The following is a 13,125-nucleotide window of genomic DNA, read 5'->3' on the forward strand; positions in this document are numbered from 1 at the left end:
CGATGTGATCTTGTTCAAGTCATTCGTGCATACTTGATGAAATCAGGTAGAAAGCTCAGTGAAAGAGACTTTGAAATGCTAGTTTCTGTGATCAAAGAACACAGAGATTGTAACCACATACTGTTGGTTAGAGTTTTGGCTCTTACACTTAACATTTGTGTAAATTTGGCAAATGAATTACACATTTTTATCTTGTTTTTTTCATCTTTAATAAAGGAAAATAAAGAAGTAACTACAGTATAAGACTATTATAATAATTAAGTGATTAAATATTTATAAAATTTTTATAATTTTCAAATGTATTAAACACTAAAAAATTACTAACAATCATTGTAATTTTGCTACATCTCTTAATTATGTAGATACAATGTTTCCCCAAATACTGTTTCTTTGACATTATTTACTAAATTATGATTTCCCCCAAAAACTCCTACTATGTTAAATGGCAGATAAATTTATTTCATGCTGAACTGCTAAAAACAGATATACAAAGCTGGAAAAAATATAAAAAGCTGATATTGTAAGGTACCATGTACCTTCAAATAGGGACTATGAAGTACACACTCTGACTCCGTTTTTGATGTCTGATCACTGGCAGCTTTCAATCCCCACCTTCCACTTTATTTGTGCACATATTTGTGCAACTGCCTGCAGGACAGTCAAACCTCATAGATCCTCAGCAATGCAAGATAACATATCTCCAGTCCAACTATAAAGTCTCAGCCCTCTGTCTAACTTAAGCCAGCTTATTCCAGCTTGTGCATATCTTGCTCTCCCCAAGATTCCCTTGTGTGAGTTACAATATTTCTTCCAAATTCTCTTGTACATGGAGTGTCAATAGCTTCACCATAGTATCTATTAATTAGAAAAGAGCCATATCGCCTCCATGGGTGACTGTAAAATATGCCAAGAGAGCAAGTATTTGAGGAGTCAAGAAAAGAAAATAAGCTTTTATGAACTTAATATTTGTGTTCCCTCAGAATTCACAATTTGAAGTCCTAACTCCATATGTGGGTGTATTTGGAGATGGTCTCTAAGAAAGTAACTACAGTCAAATGAGGCCGTAAGGTTGAGGTTCTGATCTGATTCCATTAGTGTCCTTATAAAAAAAAAAGAGAGACCAAATCTATCAGGACATTCTTGTAGTGCTATAAAGAAATATCTGAGACTGGATGATTTATAAACAGAAGAATTTTACTTGGCTCACAGTTTTTCAGGCTTTGTAGGAAGCATGGTGCTGGCATCTGTTCAGCTTCTGGGAGGGTCTCAGGAAGCTTACAGTTATGATGGAAGGCTAAAGGGGAGCAGGCCCACCACATGGCCAGAGAAAGAGCAAAAGAGAGAGAACAAATTGTCATACGCTTTTAAACAAACAGATCTCATGAGAACTCACTTTCATGAAAACAGCACCAAGAACATCTTCTAAACATCTCATGAGTGCTAAACCTATATATGAGAAATCTATACTTTAGATTAGAAACTCCCATGTATACTTTACCCAGATTCATTTAGACTTTCTACTTTCAAATTCTTTCTATGTTTATGAATTGGCATCTAGTTACTATTGATTCAGAACCAATCACCCAAAACTCATGGCAGATACTGGGGATTACAATTCTGCATGACATTTGGGTAGAAACAAATTTACAAACAACATCATCCCACATATGGACTCTCTCAAATCTCATGTCCTTTTCACACTTGAAATACAATAATTCCTTCTCAATATCTGCCCAAAGTCTTACCTTATTCTAATTTTAACTCAAAAGTCCCAAGTCCAAGTTTAAAACCACATCTGAGACTCATTTCCTTTCACTGAAAATTTGCCAAAATAGTATAAGACTCCCATGTATACTTTACCCAGATTCAATTAGACTTTCTACTTTCAAATTATTTCTGTATTTATGAGTTGGCATCTAGTTACTATTGATTCAGAACCAACCAACCAAAACTTATGGCACATTAAAATTGACATCATTGTACTATTATGTTTGTGATTGTAAATTACATGCATTTCATATTGAACTAGGGAAATAAAACATGAAGAAAATTTTCTATTTGAAACAACAAATAAATTATAATATGTATAAGGATTTATGAAAGTGGAAACCCTTGAAAGATTTATTGCAGCTGATAAAGAGATGAAATAAAGTGGGTTGTTCAAGAAGAGGAAGCTGTGGTTTGTGATTGTAAAAGTCTGTTGGTGGGGATAGAAATCAACAAAACCTCAAAGTTAATCCAAGTAAGTTAAAAATGTGTTGATAAATACAGTCATTCTTTTTTTAAAAAATTTAAAAAATATATATATTTTATTGCACTTTAGGTTCTGGGGTACATGTGAAGAACATATAGGATTGTTGCATAGGTACATACATGGCAATGTGGTTTGCTGCCTCCATCCCCATGACCTATATCTGGCATATCTCCCCATGCTATCCCTCCCCAATAAATGCAGTCATTCTAAAGGAAAAATTCCTCAAATATAAGGCATATAATACATAGTAAATTAATTGTAGTAATCCGAGTATAACAATGACAATATTACTCATGCAAAACTAGGAATCATAATTCAAGGGCAATAACATGTTTTACCATCATGCTAACTTTAATATATGGTAAGATTTAATAACCAGTATTTCCCTTGACTTTGAAATTTCAAATTATAGATGTATATAGGTGTAACAAAAAATAAATATGACATATATGTTTCTGTTTTGTTTCTTCAGTTTCTTCCCATTCTGTCTTGCTTGGGATTCACTCACAATGGTCATTTGTTAACTTTTAAAAATAAAACATCAAACCTCTCAAGATCATTCTACTGTATATGAGGAATTACAACAACTGACACAAAAAGTTCATCAGTGAGAGGAAGAGATGTCTGTGCTTGGTCCTTTTATGTTACGCACTAGTCCAGAGCACAAGAGCCTAAGAACAGACACACTGCCTGAAGAACAAGGCATTCTTGCTTAAATGTTATCTCCTTTCTATAGGAAATTTTCATTTCACATGCTTCAGCTCTCCATTTTTCATTCTGATTAGGTCTCCTTAGTTTGTATCTTGAACCAGTTCTTCCTTGTCTGAAGGAACTTTTCCACCTCCTGGGACCATTCCCAAACACCACTGGGCATGAGTACCATTCACTGGGTAGTAAAAATATGGACCCAGGTTTGGCAAGACTAGGAAAAATTTTGAAAGTATTTAATGGGCATCTCAAAGCTACCTTGGATTTATTTTCTTACATCCAGATATATTCTAGTTCTTCCAAATACCTCCTCACTCAGAGGTTTTTTCTTTCCATTGCATAGATTGGCAATAAAATAGAATCTCCGCACTGATGGTGGAAACGAAAAATGGTGCCACAGGTTTGGAAAACAGGCTGCAATTCAAGTGGTTAAACACAGAGTTACAATATGATCCAGGAAGCTCTTACGTGTGGACCCAACAAAAAGGAAAACATGTATCTACACAAAAACTTGTACTTGAATGTTCTTAACAAGTTACTGCCCATCTTTTGAATTATTTAGGAATGGCTTTGTTCTAAAAAGGGATCACCAGAATTCCACACAAACCCAGAAACCTGACCATATCATCTCTGCTATAGGCGCAGAATGAGTTATAGAAGATCTCTTCATGCTGAGTTGAATGGGATTGAGTCTCTTTGCACAGGAACTTCGCCAAACCTTTGGTGATTACAAACCTCAACACCTTTTCTCATCACTTTCCCATGAAACTCGCAGTTGCACAGGCTCAATCCAGGAAGCCAGGCAGTGGTCTCTTCAACTCTGTGACTCTTCACAAGAAATACATTGGGACTTGTTTTTAGGTTTATGTCATCAACCTGCAACACCCACTGCCATCTGAAGTTCACCAAATGTAAGTTAAAATTCAGGAAGATTGCCCAATATGATAGACACAATAGCTCATGTCTACTATAATTCCTTGCATGTTCCCATTCCTAAAGTACCCTCGAAGTCTTAAAATGGTTATCATCCTCTATTCTTCTAGCGGTGTATAGGGTAAATTCCATGCCCTGCATGTTCCAGTGTATGCTTTTACTTTTAAAACTCAACTTTTGGAATTTCAAGAATTCCTTTTATGATCTATCATAAGAGGTAATCAAGGCAAATCAAAGAGTTTTAGCATTTAGATCTTGTATCTGATATTAATTTACAAAAGTCTATTTAGGCAATCAAAAGCCAAGATTTTTGCTAATTGCCCCCAACCAGCTTCCAGTATAAATGGGGAGCTACATTTTACAACTAGTGTAAAATCTTGTCTACAGTGCCTTTATTACATAGGGAGATAAGCCATAAGCAAGGAGAGTAGAAAGCTTGGAAGGTGGAAAATACTGATTTTTAAATATTACCAAATAATTATCCTATTACAATATATAAAAACAGATAAAAAATATAAAAATGAGGCACTCAGCATGTGTTGCCAAAAACTTATGTCAACTGCCTGGCACTTATGCTGATTCACTTCAATTGGCAAATGAAGAAAGGAGGATTCAAATGAGCTTTTATTCAGTTGCATCATGAATCAGCAGCAGCTTCATGGGAACCTCCCCCACTCTCCTACTGCTTTTGTCATGTCAAAGCTGTTGCAGCTCACACATGATTAGTACCTGAGATGTAACAAAGGGATTCATGAGACCAGTCTATTCCTCTGAGTTGTCCAACATTTTCCTCATGCACAGACTCAGAGAACTTGCTGTGCTCCTCCCCAGACAAACAACGCGCGTGAGCAGCTGGGCTACTTCAAGCAGAGAGGTTAGTGTTCAGGGCTGTAGCACTGTGGGAGGATTTTTTGTACCTTGCATGCAGTAATAAACTCCAACATCCTCCGTCTCCACACGGCTGATTTTCAGTGTGAAATCTGTCCCTGACCCACTGCCACTGAACCTGTCTGGGACCCCAGAGGCCCTGTTGGAAACTTTATAGATTAGAAGCTGTGGAGACTGGCCTGGCTTCTGCAGGTACCAATGCAAATAGGTGTTTCCATTACTATGCAGGAGGCTCTGACTAGACCTGCAGGAGATGGAGGCTGGCTCTCCAGGGGTGACGGGCAGGGAGAGTGGAGTCTGGGTCATCACAACGTCCCCACTGGATCCTAAAATAAACAGAAAGAAGTGCAAAGATATGTACAAATATCACGTGTTATTTTCATTTGTTGCTTATTTCAGGCTATATAATTGTTTGTTATTTGTGTTTGTACACCAAACATATTCCATTTGAAAAAAGAATACAAGATTTGCAAGCCACAAAGAGGATTCTAGAAGTCACCGACATCTCCCTTTTTCTGTGTGACAATCTTCACCAGAGCACAGGCACTTACTTGCTTCTTCTTGAATCCTCCTCACTCTCACAGATCTAAACCTCACATTCCCTGTCCTAGAGGACAAGACCTGTACATCTAACACGTGGGCAGAACAGAAGACACATGAGAGGCAGTGGGGCCCCCAGAGCTTACCCCCCCTCCCCATTCTCTTCCCTCATCTTCTGTCCTTACCAGGGACCCAGAGCATTAGCAGCCCCAGGAGCTGAGCACGGAGCCTCATAGTGAGAAGGTGCACTGAGGAGTCCTGATCAGTCAAGGCAATGCTGGGCCATTATCTCAGACTCGCAAGGAGGATCTTTTCTAGGCGACAATATGCAAATCCGCTGGTGGGTACAGTGATTCCAAGAGAGACAACAGGAGGAAGAGGACCTCTCTTGTGGGCAAAGAGACATAAAATATCCTTCGTGTTTCAAGGAAAACTAACCAAGATAAAATCTGTGTTGCCTCAGTAGGAGAAGGGACATATTATAATATTTCCTTTCTTTTCCCCACCTGTTTTTCAACAGTTCTTTAGCACTGTTCCAGGCACATTTTGTGCTTGTCTCTGATAAAGCTGAGTTTCCATAAATATTGCTTCATTCTTTTTTCTTGTCTAGAACTTTCTTAGAGGAATCTAGGTTTGGCTATTTTATTTTTTCATTGAGATAAACCACTATCCATCTGAAACTATAGGATATTTCAAAATTTCTGAATAATTCTCTCATACATCTTCCCAATCAATAACTGCTTTCCCATCCTAACCGAAGTAACTGTCTTTCTGACATCTACCACAATAGTTTGTTTGTACTTAGAAGTGAATGTCATAGAAAATGAAGTAAATTTTTTTTATTTTGTCTAGTTTTTTTTTTTTTTTCCCCATTCCTTTACTATTTTGAGGCCTTTTTTTCTGCTTATGGATTCAAATTATTGTCCTCTATAATTTCCTGTAATTCTGAAGGATTTTTTTCTTAAATTGATTGCAGATAATTTATTGAATGTCTACAAGTAATAATTCTCTTTGTGTTTATGAAGATGAGGACTAAGCTATGATTTTTTTTTTTTTTTTTTACCTTGCCCAGTTCCAATCTAAGGGGTTTAGGGAGTCATGCCCTACAAACTAAATTCTCATCAGATGGGTTTTATTTAACCCTACATATCATGACTTACTTTCCAACCTGACTCTGGTGTAACATGACGCAACAAGGAAGAAAATTAAAATATTTTAACCTAAAGTATGTTTCTTTTCTCTATCCTGAAATGGTCCTGCAAAGCTATCTTTTGTGAGAAAAAAAAATTTGCATCTGTAAAGCATCTCTATTAAAGAGAGTCTCAATCTTGAGGAAGAGTCTAGCACCATTTAAAATTCTAAATTGGAGGCCGGAGGGCGCGGGCGGGGCGTGGGGGGGGGCGTGAGGCAGTGCGAAGAGATGTAAAATAATTATTGCATGAAAATTGTAAGCTATGAACTGGGATGATTAAGTAGTAGTAATAATAATAATAATTAATAATAATAATAGTAATAATACCCAGAACCAGCTTGGACTCCGGGCCAACTGCTGTCCGGGATCCCAGAGCCCTCTGGCTAGGATCGCTGTTGTGCACGTGCCCCCTCTTGTGGTCAACTGTGGCAAGACACCTGCTGTTTTTTCCTGGTACTTGACTGTTGTTCCTAGTGAATAATGTACGTCTTGTTTGCATATTCTCAAACATGCTTTGTTGTTTGTTTGCTTGCTAGCTTTTTTTTTTTTTTTTTATGATGCCTAAAACAGTCACAAATGGTTTTCAGGCACTATCCAAGACTGGAAACATAAGCGAGTGGTAGGTAGCTCTCAGATGTTAATACCTATGAATTGGGATTTCCTCATGTCTGGTTTCCAAGTGTTGTGGAGGCCACACAATATGTTCCTGCCCAACGCTCTCTAGTTAGCAACGGAGTGACCGTAAGGTCATCAGACTTGAGGTCCACAGCGGTTCAGTCGCTGATTTCTTGCTTCACTGTTTTGTTTCCCAGTCGTCATCTGTGGGCTGTTTCCACCATGTCTGTGCCTCTGGCCTCTCTCAGCTTCCCGGCAGTGCTGGGGGTCGCAGCTGATGGCTGCACAGGGAAAGGTCTTCATGTTCTCAGCTCTGGCTAGAGCTCAAATTCAGAGCAGGACAGCGCCCTCCAGATGATTGTAGAGCAGGGAGAACCCCTCTTCTGTCTTCTCTAAATGGAGTACATTCTAGAATTTATGGAATATTTATATTCCAATATTTACGAAATGATTCAAATTCTTTTTCAAAACTGTGTAGGAAGCTGTGTCTGAAGACGGAGAGCAATGCTTTTTAAAAATTTATTTCTATTTTTTTTTTTTTTTTTGAGACAGTTTCACTCTTGTTGCCCAGACTGGGGTGCAATGGCACCATCTCAGCTCTGCAACCTTTGCCACCTGGGCTCAAGCTATTCTCCTGCCTCAGTCTCCCAAAGTTTTGGGATTATAGGTGAAGCAAGGTTTTGTAAATGACTTTGCCCTTTGGTTCTACACAAGGCACTGAAGCCTGCGGAATTTAGGTCTTCCCGCGGATTCAAGGGTCCCTGCTGCCACCTCATCACTCAGCTTCCTCCTCTTGCCCACTCCTCTCTGTTCTTTCTCTGGTCAGGAAATTCTCACACGTTTTGGTCTAAAATGGAAGGAGTGTTGCTTCTTTCACCTGACGATCAATTAATTTACAATTTGCAAGATAATAATTCACAATTAAATCACATTACCATATTTGTCTAGAAAAGATTTTATTCTTTTTATTTATTACAGATTGCCACATGGCCTAATCAAACTTCCACCAGATCATTTGTGAGGGCAAATTTAACTGTCAAATTTACAGTTACATTTATCTGTTGAGTTCTTGATTTGAAATACTTGATATTTGAAATTTCTATTTGATTTCTTTTTATAGTTTCTGATTCTCTGCTAAAATTCTTGAACTTGTCATTGAATGCATTCAGCATATACTATACTATTGGCCCAATATCTGCAAATTCTTTTGGCCCCTTTCTGTTGCCTGTTTTTTTCCTCTTCATTTTGTATGTTTAAGTATTGTTGATTGAAATCATACTATGTTTAATACACTTAATATCTATTTAGATTTAAACTGATACTTGATGTCGATTTAAACTGATACTTTAGAAACAATTTTAGTCTCTGGAATGATTTTCACACTCAGGAGAGGATTTACTTCTTATTTTTCCAGAATGAAATGCGAGGGCTGTATCAACTTAATGCCATCAAAGTTTGCACTACTTTGGGCCTGGGTGTCAGCGTGATGGAGCCTTGCTACTCCTGGTCATCCTCCTCCTGGTATGTTTCTCTAGCAAGATTTCACCTCAAGACCTCAGTGTGTGTCAGGATCCCTCTTTTTCTGCAGTCGTTAGGGATAATTTTTCACTTGTTGCCACAGGATATTTTTGAAAGCTCTGGTTGGGTGCGGTGGCTCATGCCAGTAATCCCAGCACTTTGGGAGATCGAGACGGGTAGATCACAAGGTCAGGAGATCGAGACCATCCTGACCAACATGGTGAAACCTACCAAAATACAAAATTAGCTGGACATGGTGATGTGTGCCTGCAGTCCCAGCTCCTCAGGAGGCTAAGGCAGGAGAATTGCTTGAACCCAGGAGAGGAAGTTGCAGTGAGCTGAGATCGTGCCACTGCACTCCAGCCTGGGCAACAGAGCGAGCCTCGGTCTCAGGGAAAAAAAAAAAGAAAAGAAAGAAAAAGCAGCTCTTCGGGGCTCTGAGGCCTCTCAGCCCCTCCTTTCTTTCAGATTCTCAACCTTGGGCCTCTATTTCTGAGCCTGCTTATGTTTCAAGGGACACTGATGACACAAAACTGGTGCTCACCTGTCTAGGTTTCCCTGCTTTTCTTGTCTCCTTGAAGACCGGCTGCGTTGGTATGTGTAATGCCCTATTGTGGAGGTAGATGGGCCTGTTTCCTAATTAATAATTATTAAGCTGAGGCCAAGAAAACTTGAGAGAGTGTTTATTGTTCCCACAAAAAATACCTGTGTGGGATGGGCACGAGCTGGTGCAATCCTGATTGAAGAGGCAGAGTTTAGGCTCTTAGAGTTGGTAGGCGGAGAGACTGAGGGAATGTTCTCCTTGTGGGCTGGAGGGTTGTGGAGAGTTTCTTACCAGCACTTACAGAGATGTTGGCAGGGAAAAAAGGAGGAAGAGGGGCTTGGAGGATGTCAAGGATAAAACATCAAAAATAATCAGACTCTAAGACATGGTGCTGCTGTAATGCGTTTAAACATGTTTTCGATTTTTGTTCAACTTTTTGTAGTTGTTCCTAACAGGTTGGTTCCAAATAAGCCATTTCACCATTTTACAGAAAAAAGTTGTAAAGCAATTTTTGAATTATGAAATGATTCAAATTTAAAAATAGGCTGAGAAATATTATGTATAAAATTACAGGTTGGAGCAAAATGATAATGATAACATGTTATCGAATGGTTACTATTTATAAACACTCAAAGTATTCAACTCTTATAATACCCTATGGTGTAGATATTCCTTTATTTTTTATTATTACACATGGGAAAATCAAGCAAAGAAAGTTTTAGTAATGTCCTGAAAGCCACACAGATGTTAAGTGGATGAGCCCAAATTCCCATCAAATGTGTATGGTTTTGGATCCTGTCTTTCATCATGGGACAAAGTAGTATCCAAAGGTCCTTTCTGAGGGGTTCATTAGATTTCCCACTTAGACATCAGTCATTTTGACAAGAGAAAGGAGTGGACCAGTGTCCTCTCACTGTCCGTGGCTCTCACACTGTGACAGGCAAGCTCCTATGTAGTTGACAGTAGCAATACGCTGCATCTTCAGCCTCCAGGCTCTGACTGAGGGGATGAAATCAGTCTACCCGCTGTCACTAATCCTGGCAAGGACACCAAGGTGCAGATCATGATTAATATAAATAACAAGAGGCAGAGCCTGTCCTGGTTTTTGTCAACTGCAATTCAGCCAGCTACTAATATCGTCAAAGCCTCTCAGCTGATGATGGCCTTTCAGCTTCTGTCTGGAAGCTTTTTCTGGAAGTTGTAAGTTTGGGCACCACAATGTTCCCATTGGCAGCTGAAATGAAAAAAATATTACATGAAAAATGATGATGTAATTGAGATTAAATACGTCACACTTCAAATGTATGAGTTCCTCTGAGAAGTCACAATTCACAGTTGCCAAAAAGCCCTCAGAGCTCATCTGACAATGAGAAGAAAGGCTGTTTCCTCGTCATGTGGGAGCCTCATAATCTCTTTCCTGACCTGGAGCCGGTGCAGTAAGAGGCAGAGAAGCTGAGCTCCTCACGTCCATTCTCTACATGGCTGAGGCAGACGCCTGTCCTGTGCCAGGGGGCACAGACAGGTGCATACACAGTAAGAATCGCAGGATACTAAACCGGGTTCTGTCCATGTCAGGCGGAGTCACTGCTTAGCCTTAATTGATCTAGTTCTTTTTAGAGACCAGAAGCTGAGTCAGCAGAGTGATTACTCTGACATCTAATTCGGAAATAGAACACAAACACCTCAAATATTTTTCTGAAAATATGAATATTATGAAAAGCTATTTCCTAAGCTTTCAGATATCTTAACAGATATTTCCTTTATTTCCAATGCGTTTCTTTCCTTAATGGAAGGACTTCCACCCCTAGACATATACCCAGGAAAAATGAAGACCCATGTGCACATAAAAGTTTGCATGTGAATTTTCATAGCATCATAATTGAAATAGCCAAATCATGGAAACTACCCTAATGTCCATCAATTGAGGAATGGATGAAAAAAATGTGGTGTATTCATGCAAGGGAATACTACTTGGCCATACAAATAACTGAAGTACTGACACACTTTGCAACATGGAGGAACCTTGCAAGCATTATGCAGAGTGGAATAAACCAGTCACAACAGATCACATAGAGTATGATTCATTTCTATGGAATATTCTTAATAATCGTATCTATAGAGAAAAAGTAGCTGACTGATTGCCAGAGGCAGGGGACACGAGATGCTGGTGGATAAGGTGAGTAACTGCTGATGGGCACAAGGTTTATTTTGAGTGTGATGAAAATGCTGTAGAAATGACGGTGGCGATAACTGTACACCTCTGTGCATGCACTAAAAACCACTGAGTTGTACAACTTAAGTTGTTGAGTTGTATGCTATGTGAGTTATATAATGATAAAGTTGATAATAAAAGGTCTAGGGTTTTAAGGACAAAAAGATCTTGGGCAAGAAATAGCCAAAATATATGAGTAGTTAGAAACCAGAAGAGGTGTTTGTGGGCTGGTGCCTGGGCCTCTCTGTTCTGATATGTGCTCTGTATATTTACAAATAATCCATCTTTTGAATCACCAAGATTTAAATTTATCGAGAAGGGCACAGGCTGGACTTAAGTAGCATCACAACGGCTCACATCTTGACCTGCACTGTCATGTGAGGAGGACCAATGCAGGTGATTGTGCAATGTTTTCAGCCTTCAGGTCCTAACTGTGAGTGAGGCCTCTGTCTCAGACCAATTCCGTTGAGTTAGGGTGAAGTCAGACAGACGCATACACAGTAAGAATCGCAGCATACTAAACTGGATTCTGAGTCACTGTTCAGCTCTAGCTGATCCAGTTATTTTTGGAGACCAGAAGCTGAGTCGGCACAGTGATTACTCTGATATCTAATTCAGAAATAGAACACGAACACCTCAAATATTTTTCTGAAAATATGAAGGATATGAAAAGCTATTTCTTAAGCTATCAAATATCTTAAGAAATATTTCATTTATTTCTAATGCTCGTCCTTTCTTCATAATATGCACAATTTCCCCACCCCAACCAGTATGATTTCTATTGAGATCATAAGTTGCTATTAGTAGTTATGTTTATGTTTGCCATTCAATGTCAGCGGTATAGTACTCCAAAATCTCAATGCTAGAACAGCAAGGTACAAAATGTTTAAGTAACATGATAATTCACAAATAAACATGAATTTCAGATTTATAAAAAGAAATGAAAACACGAATGCCCTGATACAGCAGGATAAAATATGCTTTTCTACACACAGAGTAAAGAGTAAAAATTATAAAGGGAAATATAGTTGCACATATAAGCAATTTTCAAAAACCAACTGCCATCTGCTGTGAAGACTTCAGTCCTGTCAACTCACTGAAATGTTTCTCAGGTTTATCTCTCTATCACCTCCATCATCTTGATAACCACAAGGAGCCTTGGGAGTGGTGTTGCTCATGTTCTAATCCCTCATTGTCTAGTTTGATAAGTTACGTTGACAACTGTACAATAAAATTGATAAGATCAAAAGACTATTGAGGATATTTCAAGTAGAAAAACTAAAGTCAGTGTCTCTCATAAACATGGACACAAACATTCAAAAGAAAAGGAAGATTTACCTCTGCCTCTCTCAGATAATCTGTCATGCCCAACTTGAATATATTTCAGAAGTACAAGGTTATTATAACATTACATAATTAATCCATGTAATGCATCATATTGACAGAATTAAGAATAATAACTTTGATTATCTTTTTTTTTTCAATCAGTTTTATTAACATGGGGGTCTAAGTAGATTTGAAAATAAAGACCATTTATACAACGGGACTATTTTAATGTTTACAATAAATCTCGATGGCAGATGTATGGCTATTTGGTAGTATTGAGAAACAGTACAGTAATGGCAGTTTTTCCAATTGGTGTGTAGTCCTCTAATTATATATTAAATTGCTGTCAAACCAGTAAGACTGCATTTATGCATCCATCATTTTCAGGATTGTTC

General features: G+C 38.5%; 1 gene segment (V, D, J or C); it reads right to left on the bottom strand.

The window, feature by feature from the left end:
* Positions 1-4,669: 4,669 nt before the first annotated feature.
* Positions 4,670-5,603, bottom strand: LOC108318613. The segment is given in 2 exon segments: positions 4,670-5,109; positions 5,509-5,603. Coding segments are annotated over 2 exon segments (381 nt in total).
* Between the last annotated feature and the right edge of the window lie 7,522 nt (positions 5,604-13,125).

Source organism: Cebus imitator, unplaced genomic scaffold (assembly GCF_001604975.1).
Source record: "Cebus imitator isolate Cc_AM_T3 unplaced genomic scaffold, Cebus_imitator-1.0 Scaffold222, whole genome shotgun sequence".
Lineage (NCBI taxonomy): Eukaryota > Metazoa > Chordata > Mammalia > Primates > Cebidae > Cebus > Cebus imitator.